The sequence below is a fragment of the Dendrobium catenatum genome, unplaced genomic scaffold, assembly GCF_001605985.2.
Source record: "Dendrobium catenatum unplaced genomic scaffold, ASM160598v2 fragScaff_scaffold_123, whole genome shotgun sequence".
In the NCBI taxonomy this organism is placed as follows: Eukaryota; Viridiplantae; Streptophyta; class Magnoliopsida; order Asparagales; family Orchidaceae; genus Dendrobium; species Dendrobium catenatum.
In genome coordinates, this window is record NW_021318585.1 from 1,047,724 (window position 1) to 1,060,683 (window position 12,960).

The 12,960-nt window shown below is 31.8% G+C and overlaps 1 protein-coding gene across 1 annotated transcript; it reads right to left on the bottom strand.

The window, feature by feature from the left end:
* Positions 1–348: 348 nt before the first annotated feature.
* On the bottom strand, positions 349–12,569 carry LOC110098439 (uncharacterized protein C6C3.02c). Its single transcript, XM_020825277.2, has 5 exons — positions 12,414–12,569; positions 10,382–10,453; positions 4,114–4,194; positions 3,801–3,976; positions 349–702 (listed from the first exon to the last, which is right to left on the bottom strand). The coding sequence occupies exons 1-5, from the start codon at positions 12,433–12,435 to the stop codon at positions 601–603; spliced, it is 453 nt and encodes a 150-aa protein (XP_020680936.1). The 5' UTR covers positions 12,436–12,569; the 3' UTR covers positions 349–600.
* Positions 12,570–12,960: the final 391 nt, after the last annotated feature.

The following is a 12,960-nucleotide window of genomic DNA, read 5'->3' on the forward strand; positions in this document are numbered from 1 at the left end:
TTGGACGCCAAAATGAATTAAAATACTTAATACAAATTGAATTAAAATAATTTTAAAATTAATTACAAGAAATTTCTATTATAGAATAATTTTAAAATAAATTTAATAATTTTTAAACCTATTCCATTTCAATTTATGAACGAATTCATATCATAATTATTTATCAAATTTTAAGTTAAATATTGACAATCTAATGCAAAAAAAGGTTAAATATTAATTTTTTTTCTAAATTAATGCAATATACACTCTTCATATATAACATTAATCTTAACCTGATAGAGATATTGTTCTATAACTTTTTTCTAAATACAAATAGCAATAAATAATCAGCATTATCAATCATAAATGTAATCAGATGCGTCTAACAGAGATTTACCACTCAGGTTTAGTTCAACAAAACACATTGTTTTTAAGTATTTATGGTCTACATGACTGCAGCAGTTGTGCTCAGATGTCCACAAAAGGGGCACAAAGTTGGAACATGGAAAGCAAATTGAGAGTTGTTTCAGAGAAGATAATAGAATTTAAGACGCATAATACGAATAATGATTATATCTCATGCAGTCCAGAAGCAAAATATTAGTAAAAAATATGTAGATCTCAAGCATTCAGTAGTCCAGAAGCAGAGGATCGGCGGCATTCAGACAACATGTCCAAGTAGAACTGGCACTTGCTGATATCGGTCCCATAGTTGTTGATGCACTGCACATCCAAAGAAACAAAAGGTGTTAAAATTCGAAAGAATGAGAAATTATTCTGTGCGGAGATTGGACGATGAGAAATGTCCGAATTTGCTGCCCTTTTGCTGCTCTTATGCAAATATTCAACAAATAGACAGCAAATATGCAATTTAAGAGTGCCCTTTTGCTGAGTATTTACAAAAGCGCAACAAAAGGACAACAAATATCCTTCTAATTGAATATTTGTTTTTTTTTTGCTGCGCTTTTATAAATATTCAGTAAAAAATACAGCAAATATGCAATTATGAATGCATATTTGCTACCTTTCGCTGAGTATTTGCAAAAGGGCAGCTAAAATACAGCAAATTCAAACGGTTCTTACCGTCCGGTCTCCACTTCTCGGAAAGGACAGTGAGAAACAAATAATTCATGTTTTGAAGCTATTTCAGGACTAGTTCATGGTTTCCTTTTTAAGTTGTCTATAAAAATTATTCAAGCACGTGTCAGAATAACTTTAGGCGTTCAAATGCTTTAGATTATGATGTCCTGCCCATTTGAGTCAGAGTTGAGTAACTTCACTAAGAGATTAAGGTATGCAATTCTGCTAATGAAATAAATGCTTGATTGCAGGATTAATTATTCTATGCGGACACCGGACCCCGTCTAGAGGCAAATCAGAGCACATCATATCACCTCTTTGTAGTGTACCATGGTTGTGTACCGAGTGACGTGACGCGCTCTGATTCGCCTCCGGACCCAGATACGTCCGGTGTCCGCACAAAATAATTTATCTGATTGCAGAGAATGAGTAAAGATCCATTTAAGGTTTGAAAATCAACACATGGAGATCAAGGATGGTATGCATAAACACAAAAAATGCAGAGACAAATTCATAGTCCAACTATTAATTTGAGCAAAATTAGACGTATTTGACAAACATTAGAAAATATGCAAACGTCGCCCCAGCGATTATTTAACAATTTGCCAAATTTAAATGTAGCTAAGAAATTCAAGGTCAATGCGTCAATGAAGAAGAAAGTTGGGTCAAAAAATGTGCCACAATTGGAAAATACAAATTGGGCAAAAAATATTTAGTAAACTAATCAGCAAAAGATGAGACCTAGGATTCCAATGGCTGCAAAAGAAGACGCAAAGAGATGGCTTTCTCTGAAATATGTCAATCAAGACCTTTGAAAGAGGTTTCATAACCTAAACCCTAATTTAAAAAAACCCAGAAAGCTTATAACACCCATAAAATGTACAAATACACTTCTAAACCTCATAATAATCATATTGTAATTGCCCAAAACAGCATCTTATCAAATTGCACGTAAATTGCATCTTCTGTGGTTTTGTTAATTAACACAATTATTATATCATATTTCTAGTGAACCTGATGCAACAAGGGTCCGATATTAATTAGATGAGGGATGCCTTGCAGTCTAATTTCCTAATGTAACTAAACGATTTCATGCATAAAATTCAAGCACTCGCTTTTTTATGCCACCAACAATATATGCAAAATTCACACAAACAATAATTTCATCAAAGTCAAATAGAAATTTAGCCAAAAAAAAAAACTTTAATCAATAAAAACCAAGTAGTTAAAAAATTTGATCAGAAATAAAAAAAAAAAACAAGAATGTAAGAGATTTGACCAAAATTATTCACATACAAACCAATAAACAACAACAACATCAAGCTTTTGTCCCACTACGTGAGGTCAGCTACATAAATCCTTTTTCTCCATTGTGTCCTGTTACAAGTCAAATTCTTGTTTAAATCTAATAAAGAAAAATCATTTATAATATTTTCTAAACAAGTCTTTTTAGGTCTACATCTACCTTTCTTAACATAAGGCAAATCTAATATCTCTACTTTCCTAACTGGGCCATCAGAAGTCCGTCGTTTCATGTGACCAAACCATCTAAGGCAGCTCTCTCTAATCTTATCTTCCACTGGCGCTACTATAACCTTTTCACGTATATGCTCATTTCATATCCTATCTCTAAGGGTAAAGCCACTCTCATCCACCTAAGCATCCTCATATCTGCAACACTTAACTTAGCATTATGCTTCTCTTTTCACGGCCAACATTTGGCACGATAAAGCATTGCAGTGCCAAATCACATACAAACCAGTAAAAGAATAATAGAAAACACAATGACAAGGGGGGAAAATTCACCAAAGAAATCCTAACCTCACGTAGTACAAGGAGATATCTTCCCCCTAAAGTTAGCATTCAACACTTGCACCACACTCAACAAATTTGCATTCAATAAGCACAAATTCTTAAGAAGAGAAAACAATTTTATTATGCAATTGATGTGCATTATAAATCACAAATCTTCTAAAAAAAATTGAACTAAGTTGGCAATAAAGGGCACCAATTGCTTGGGTAGTCAATGCAATTAGCGACTTAGTGCACGCCCTGGAATTGAAATAGTAATCAGGTACAAATTTTGCAAGTTTGAACAGTGCCCAGCCATAATTAGCAACTTCATCCAGTCGCCAACTTATAAAGGAGCTAATAAGCATGTGAGAGGAACTCTGTTATAATTAGCAACTTTGTGAAGGGGTAGATGCATGGGGGATTAGGACGAGTGAGTTCCACATCAAATACAGTAGCAGCAAGCATAAGTGGCTTAACAGTTCTGTAAAACCAATTAATAAAAAACAAAAAAATAACATGCTAATACAACACCTCAAGTAGTGTAGCAATGGTAGATTAGTAATAGAAAACTTGAAGAATACATTCTGAATGAAAATAATGTAACAAACAATTCAGAAATTTGAACATTTGGCAGTATCATAACATTGCAATATCAAATTCTCTATTGCATATTCCTTTTCCTTGTTTGTGTTGCTATTATACGGGTACATAATGGCTATAATTTGTTTAAGGCAACATCAAATAGAGTAGAACCAACCTGGAAGGAACCCGTTGTATTGTAACTGTAATAGCTACCAATATCTCTATTTAGCATGAATAGAGTTCAAATAGCAGATTCAAAAATAAAAGAAACTGCACCATTAGAATTGCATTGGCTCTATTCAAAGATAGGGATCCACAAAGTAATTAATAAGCACAACAGATCCAAGAAAAGAACGAGAGCTTACATCCTGGAAGGCCTTTGAATGAACACTGCAAGCATCAGCACCACTGATATTTGCCATTGGAACAGAAGCAGCTTCAGGAACTTGAGAAGCTAGAGTTTCATGCTGAATAGTTCGGGGCCCAAGAACAGCATCCACCGCCCGATGAGCAACGGCACTACCCGTGCCGAAAGCCATGCCTTAAAGGATATTTAGGACTTCAGATGATGTTGTACCAAAAAGCTTTAAAATATATTTTGGTAATGAAAATAACATATAATCAAATTAAGAAGCATCCAAAATGTGATTTGTATTTATGCCTGTCTCCTGGCCATACCTTGAGCAATTGTGGAGCCAATCCCTCCAAGCATGGATCCACCACCCTGGACATGAGCTGGAGGAGGAGCATGATTTACAGCTGCAGACAAAGCATATAGTTATCATAGAGAGAACTATGTCAGACATAAGCAGGGTTAAAGACTGGAGGATGCATCTAGTAATGTGAAAAAAAAAATCAAGACATCAACGAGGTCAATAATAATTTTTAAAGATAAATAAATTATTCACGGACACCAATTGTTTCATGCGAAAAATTTCTTCATAGTAGCCATAGGCTATTTATAGACCGCTTGTACTAACTCAACCACTCTAGACTTTTTTCAACATTCATGTTCCTCTGGCTAGCTCATATCTCAATATAGCTCTATCTTCCAAAATAACAGTTATAATCGATTATCTGTCTATCAATATACATAAACGTAAATCTAAAACAATGACATAAATTTTCTTGATTTTCAATCTCCCCCTTGTGAAATTCTATTCACATTTTAAGCTAGCGCTTGTTTTTCTAGGTTTAACAAAGCATTTCATTTACCACGACCAAATCCAATGAGGCTTTTTCATGGGAAATCAGGTCTGCTATAAAGCTACATAAGTTATAGATGAGATGGGAAATTTTAAGTTTTAGCTGGTAATGGCTTATTCTTTTCAGCGTCTGCTTTTAAAAGCTAATTTCTAAACCACAATTTCATTTATGATTTCTCAGAAGTAACTTTTATAAAAACAATTTTGAAGAAGTTATGAAGATTTTGAAAAAGCTATGAAAAAAATATCAACCAATTGACACTGCTTTCAATTGGGTAAATCCTCAAAATTATTTGACATTATAGAGATTAAATTTATTTAAATCCAATGAAATCACCAAATAAATAATTTATCAATTCATCAAAATTAAATAAATTTAATCTCTATAATGTCAAATAATTTAGAGGATTTACAAAATTTATTAAATTCAAAGTGAAATTCTACTTGTTACCAAACACCCCAAATGTTTTAAATGAAATCACCAAAAACATTTATTGGACTCTTTGTGCTGCTCACTATTTGAATTTAATAATGGAGAACATTTTCAAAGTCCAAAAGCTCAGGCGATGCTTTGAAAAAGAGATGGTAGCACACATTGTTATATATACTCCAGGCCTCGCTTACTTGATTTAATGGGAATGTGCACAAATCAAAGAGCACTTGTCAAACCCGCCAAGACTCATTTCACAATAGCTTTCTTGACGTTACAACGTTTTCATCAACAACAACTGAACTTGAAGAAAATGTTTACTTGTGAATAGTTTATTTTGGATCCTTATACGAAAGCAACTAAAGCAAAACAATCTCAACAAACAATCTTGCATCAATCATTTTGGAATACTATTGTACCTTAAAAATAATTGGGGCTTTATTGAAGGTTCTTAGATTGATTGATGGAGAGAAAAAGCCCTCAATGGCTTACATATATGAAACAATGGATAAAGCAAGAGGCAATTGCTGCAAGTTTTAGTAACATTGATAAATATGATCATATTTTCAAAATTATTGATAGAAGATGGGAAGTACAACTACACTGACCTCTACATGTAGCGGCACATTTTTTAAATCTTGAATATTTCTTCCATAATCTTGATATTGTTAAGGATAAGAAAGTAGTTGATGGTCTTTATTCATGTATTGGAAGATTATTTAAAGATGAAGATGAAGAAGATAAAAACAGTAATGAATTAAGTTTATCCATTAGAGGTGAAGAACTACTTGGTATTTCTCCCACTATAAAACAAAGGACTACCCAATTTCCAATTATCATTACAACAATAACATCAAGCCTTATCCCACTACGTGGGGTCGTCTCCATGAATCCTTTTTCTCCATTGTGTTCCAATTATCATTATTTGCATAAAATGACAATTGATTAGCAAGTTTATAAAAAAAAAAATATTTCATTTCCTCCTGCTGATTGGTGGTTGGCATATGGCCAGGAGCTCCCAATTTAAAAGTCTTGCTATTAAAGTCCTCAATCTAAGATGTAATTTATCCGGCTACGAACGCAATTGAAGTATTTGTGAACATGCAAGTATTTCTACAGAAAATGTGATGTTTTTTTATGTATGTTCATAGTATAGTAATGTAATAATTTTCCAATTACAACTTCATAAAAAACGAAGAAGAAAATTGGATCATTGCCACTTAAAAGATTTAGTTTATGTAAAATACAATAGAGCATTGATTTAGAGATACAATCATCATGATGTGATTGATCATATTTCTTTGACTGAGATGGCGGATGCAAATGAGTGGTTAACAGTAAAATTAGATTATGAGCCTGATGAAAAAAATGACTTTATTGTTGGAGAGAGATTTAACTTGGACAAGTGTTGCTAAGACTACTAATGTTTATGATTAAAGCTATAATATCTAGGAGAGATCTAAAGGCAACGAAAAAGAACATTCACCTAAGCATCATGACATTGTTGCTATTGAGAATGAGGATGAGGTTGATGAAGAAGAGTATGAAATAGGAGATAATGTTGATGAAGATAACAAAGCTTTGTTAAAATTTGTTGATAATGATGATTCACAAGAAGAGTAAATTAAATTCTTATTAAATCATTATCTTCTAAAAAATAAGATTGTAATATTTTTAATTATGAGATATTTCAGGTGTTGTTTACTAAAACTTATGCATAATTGCATGACTATGATTGTCTTTATGTCTTTCATTATTATGATAGCTTGTATTTCAGTTTAATGACATACCACATTCATGCTTATTTGTTATAATTATCGTACAATTTGCATTATGTTCAAAATGGCATGTGTCGGCGTGTCGCGCCGTGCGCTATGCACCGCGGTGCGTAATTCGTCGTTAACAAGTATGATTCTATCACACAATAATCCCTGAAGAAGAGTATGAAATAGGAGATAATGCTGATGAAGATAACAAAACTTTTTTGAAATTTGTTGATAATGATGATTCACAAGAAAGTAAATTAAATTCTTATTAAATCATTATCTTCTAAAAAATAAGATTGTAATATTTTTAATTATGAGATATTTAAGGTGTTATTTACTTAAACTTATGCATAATTGCATGACTATGATTGTCTTTATGTCTTTCATTATTATGATAGCTTATATTTTAGTTTAATGATATACCACATTCATGCTTATTTGTTATAATTATCGTATAGTTTGCTTTATATTCAAAATGGCGTGTGTCGCGCCGTGCGCTATGCACCGCGGTGCGTAATTCGTCGTTAACAAGTATGATTCTATCACACAACAATCCCAATGCATTCCTCTACTTCAACCATCTAACTTGAATTCTGCCAATAATACCCCCATCTATTTCACCATCACTCTGAACAATAGACCCAACATATCTAAAATGTGTACTCTTATTAATGAATTGATCACCCAAAGCTACACTACCCCCACTAGATCTATTACTACTAAAATTATACTCAATATATTCAGTTTTAGATCTACTTAAGCGAAAGCTTTTAAACTCTAAGTTTGACCTCCATAATTCAAGTTTACCTTCAACTCCTTCTCTAGTCTTATCCACAAGAAGAATATATCAGCAAAAAGCATACATATAGGTACAACCTCTTGCAAATGTCTAGTGAGAACATCCATTGATTAAGCAAAAAGATAGTGGCTTAAGGATGATCCTTGATGTAATCTAACATAAATAGAAAAATACTTGGTAAAACCAACTTGTGTTTGAACAAAACTGGCAGCTCCTACATACATATCCCTAATGACTTGAATATAAGCATTATTAACCCCCTTCTTTTCTAGAACTCTCCATAGCACTTATCTTGGAACTTTATCATATGCTTTCTCTAAATCAATAAAAAACAAATGAAGACCTACCTTATTCTCTCTATACTACTCCATAAAACCTCTCAATAAATGTATAGCTTCCATAGTAAACCTACCCGGCATAAATCCAAATTGATTTTGAGATACATTAGTTTCACGCCGTAACCTATGCTCCATAACTCTTTCTCATGGTTTTAAAGTATGACACATTGACTTAATTCCTCTATAATTTACACAATCTTGTGCATCACCTTTATTCTTAAAAATAGGAATTAACATGCTCATTCTTCACTCATCTGGCATCTTTTTAGACTTCAAAATAATATTAAAAAGTTTAGTAAGCCAATAAATTCCTTCATATCCTAAATATTTACACACCTTTATTGGAATATCATCAGGACCAACAGCTTTTCCACACTTCATTTTCTTTAAAACCTCTCTAACTTTGATTTTAAAAATACGCCGATAAAAAGAAAATCTTTATTTTCATTTAGGATGCTAAGGTCGTATTCTTATAATCTTCACTAAAAACATTAGTAAAATGTCTCATCCACCATTGTTGAATATCCTCTTCTAATAAAGCACTTTTTGATCTTCATCCTTAATACATTTCACTTGAACTAAATCTTTACTACCATCTTTTTGTTTGGCTAACTTATGCATATATCTTTTGCCCTCCTCAGTATCTAATTTATTTTATAAATTATTAAAAGCAAAAATCTTTGCATCGCAAATTGCTTTCTTAGACTCCTTACGGATCTAATACATTTTTACAAGAAGAAAATTTTCAAAATCAATATTAAAAATTATCGATCAATTACATTGTTAATTAACTTTATGTTCAATATATATATATATATATACTAAAGATGAATTTGTCTAAAACAATGTTATTCAATATAGTAATGTTTATAAGATCAATATTTTTTTTCACCACTGTATGCTACTCAAAATATCAAACTCATTGATCTTATATATGTTAATATATTTCCTATGCTTTAAGTGCATGAGTATATATATATATATATTAAATATATATATATAGTGTTAAATGTGTGTGTGTGTGTCGCATTTTAGTCTTTCAAAAATCATATATTTTAGGTAAATTAATGAAAATTGAAACTTTGCAATTAGAGTTCTCTTTAAAAAGAGACGAATAGGAACAAATTATTTTCATGATGTTTCTCAAAAGAATAATGTGTCAAATTAATTACAAGTGAAAGAACTGCATTGACATGTAGCTTATTAAAATTAATCTTATATATTAAGCTTTTTTTACAAATTAATTCTCTATTAATTATCTTGGAATTAATATTTTTAAATTTCATCTTTAAACATTTTACTTAATTTTTTATTTTATCTTATTTATGATAAATTAAATTGGTTTAGTTGTTAATAATGAAAGCAAGTATTTGCTATCACATATATAAAATATTTGGAAAACAAAAAAAAAGCAATTCTCTAATGAACAACATGTTTGAAAATACCAAAAAAAACCTCGTTTAAACTTTAAAGTTCAAACTGGTTTTAAATTAATACTTAAAAAAATATTACAAGCTCATTTCTTACAATATATATGATAATTAACAAACTATTTATAATCTATTAAACTTTATCATTCACCATCCATCATCATAATTACTTCCAAAATTCATAGCATTTAATATAAAAAAAATAAAAATAGTTACTTCAATTAAACTAAGTACATTTGAAATAAAGGAGTTTGGGCAAGACTCAGAAGTTATTAAAATTTAGCTTTGCTTAGTAGTAGCGGAAACCTTGTAGCTAAATTAAACAATAGACATAATGATGTTAATTCCACCTTTGCAGCTAAATTAGCATAGTTCATAGGATCTGAATTAGTGCATATTTTAAAAAGATTTGAATAGTGCAAATCAGATCCTACCAGATCTAGTTGCAAATGCACATTAATAAATTAACATAGCTGATATTGCATATTTTATTAAATTAACATAAATTAGTACATGCATGGTTGTTTGTCACATCTTTCTGTTAATTTTAACCAAATATGAACATCAATTAAACAAAAGAAAGCGTGAAACCATAACATGCCACTCTCAAATCACTCAAAAAAGCTACAAATTTCTGATATGATATATTTGAGAATTGAGATAGATGCAAATCAGTTCATGCACGCTTAGGCAAAGCTCAGCACATTAGTTTATTGTTGAAAATTGAAAGCATCAAGGTGGAAGCTCCCTATACAAGTAAGGCTAATTGCATCATGCAACCATGTTCATCCGAAAATGCATACAACTTTTATCCTACATGAGTTTATGATTGTGTGCTGACATTAGCCTCATCAAAATCTAAGAGTACAGTAAAAGGTAATTCATGTAAATGTTAGCCTAGAAGTAAGAAAATTATTCCTGCAATGACAGTAAATTAAGCATCCACGCTGCTGAATGATGAGAAATGAGAGAAGATACCTGGTTGAGGGGGATTCCTCACAGGAGTAGGCCGTGGAGCAGGCCGTGGAGCAGCCCGAGGAGCAGGTCTTCCTACATGGTGATTTCAAAAGTTATTTCTTTGAGAAAAACAAAATGTGCTAAACAAAAGTAGCCAAATACACATGAATATATTTGCGCTTGGAGAAAATATATTGTAAAAGAAAATGTTCAAAATAATTCCTAGACTTTTTGTGATGGTTCATTTTAATCCCAGACATACACATGGTAGCCAAACTTCTCGAAAATCTTTCTATCCCTTATATCTTTCCTTTGTTATTTTACAAACCATTTGTCTTTCCTTGGTACTTAACATAATATATAAATTATAAAAATTTAGTTGATTAACTTATTTGTAAAACTTATAGCTTCTATATCATCAAATTGTCTTAGTAATATTAATTGTTTGCCACACCACAAAAGTACATTTCTATTCATGGATAACATTTTTAATCTTCTGATTGCAAAATTCTAACAAGGTGTCAAATGCTAGCAGGGAAAAAATAGGAAGAATGTTACTTTTCATCGCTTCTTTTTATTTATTTGATAGTGCACATGTGCATGTGCATGTGTTATGATTTTTGAACAAAACAAATGCTTTGGTAATAAGCACTATTCATTGCCACCTAAAGATTCAAAGAGACAGGAGACATGCAGGATACAGGATAAGAAGTAGAAGATTCACAAAATCTAAAATTCAACTAGAAAAGTTCAATTGGGGAATATCATCCCAAAATAATAAATGATTACAATAAAAATGATAATCCATAAATCAAATTTTCAAAACAAGTTAAAATGAAACCCTAAAGATATTAAATGAATCATCAAACATTAGCATTTCATCAAATTTCCACCTAGATTTATGCCCTGAAGTCAAGCCAAGCTTTAAATCTTAAGCCAAATCCAATGAAAAAAAGAAAACTTCAATGTCAAATAAGAATATAGAGAGAATCCAAATTGAAAAAAAAAAAGTTCCAAATGCAGCCTTGCAAAATGCGTTGTCCTTGAATGTTGTCATGTGCAAGAAATATGTCACTTAGTTACCACTAATCAAGGTAGCGGGGTAAACTCCCCCATCCAATTATCCATGGCAATTAAGATCTGACATGTTCTCCATAATCCTTTCGGGCATCCCTAGCAAGTGGATCTTCCAGTGCTTAAAACAACTTATTATGTTTCACACAATTATTTGGGTGGGGGTTTGCAAACCAATTTGCAACCTTATTACTAAGATATTAAATAAGATTGAATGAATATTACCAAACACAGTCCAGTGTTTTCATAATTTTCAAAGCTCATGACATTTCTAATAAGATCCAGCAAATTCTTCAATATAGTCAAGGAAACCAGAGATAAAAATGTGAATGAAGAGAGAGTTAGTACAAATCAAAGCTGAGAAACAAACGGGTATAGAATGACAAAGGAAATTTCTGATCTGAAAACAAAAACGTAAAATAACTAAGAATACCCAAAACGGCATGGAACCATAAAAAATATCTCCAGAATATAATAAACATTCACCTGAACCAGTGATAAAATGCACATGCGATCTAAGCGAACAAAGAACTACAAAAAAAGCCATCTAGTATAAATCACCAAGAATTTTTTACAGATAAATACTGTTGTCTAAACCTCGTCCATAGCATTCACCTGGAAACAACTACAAATTTCCAAAAGGATGATTCCTAACCAAAAGGAGTCGTCTAAAACATCTCCAAGTAAGAAATTACTTCAGCCAGGCTAACCAATTAAAACCGAAGAGCAAACTACAATAACAATAAAATTTTCACAAATAAGCAAAAATCCTAAAAGAAATCTACCCATTAGGTCTCTTCGATATCATTAAGCAAGGGCAGCATAACAAATTCCAAGGGAACCATCTGTAAACAGAACTGAAGCATTCCTAACACAATACTAAGCAATCGGCTCAACCAGAACAATAAAAGCCATCTAGATAAAATCAATATCATTAACCTAGGGCACATCTGAAACTATTGAGAGAAAGAAATGGCACCTCCAGAGCTACGGCGAGGCATGGCTTCAAGAAGGTAACGAATCGAGAACTGCGAGACCAACCAAAGAAACCCTAGCGGCAATTGGGATTGTGGGTCGAATAAGCTACCAAAAATGCCTACTTATCCAAGAAGTAAGCGAGTTTCCTCTCTTGACCTTGAATAAACCCGAATATTCCAAGAAAGTTCTAATTGCCGAGTTAGAGGGCCGTTGAAAAGGTTGGGCTTATTTTGGGCCGAAGCAATGCTGCTTTTTTTTTTCTTTTTTTTTACATTTAAGTTAATTAAGAAAATTCATACGCACATCACATAAAAAAAATTCGAACCCAATATCTCTTAGTAGGTAGCCTAAGCTCTCAACCAACATGCCAAGATGAGCTATGTGACGCAATATTTTAATTAAGTCACATTATTTTACATATATATTTTAGGGATTTACATAAATATCACTCAAAATTATCTCACATATAAACTTCACATAACAATCAATATTTTAAATAATATTAAAAATAATACCCTCATTATCTTATTGGTCATACTCTTGTCATC

Excerpts from the sequence above, each read along its gene's own strand:
- LOC110098439 (XM_020825277.2), bottom strand. The coding sequence starts at position 12,435 with ATGCCTCGCCGTAGCTCTGGAG. Across the intron at positions 10,454-12,413 it reads GCCTCGCCGTAGCTCTGGAG|GAAGACCTGCTCCTCGGGCT; the intron begins GTGCCATTTCTT and ends ATCACCATGTAG. Across the intron at positions 4,195-10,381 it reads GAGGAATCCCCCTCAACCAG|CTGTAAATCATGCTCCTCCT; the intron begins GTATCTTCTCTC and ends CTTTGTCTGCAG.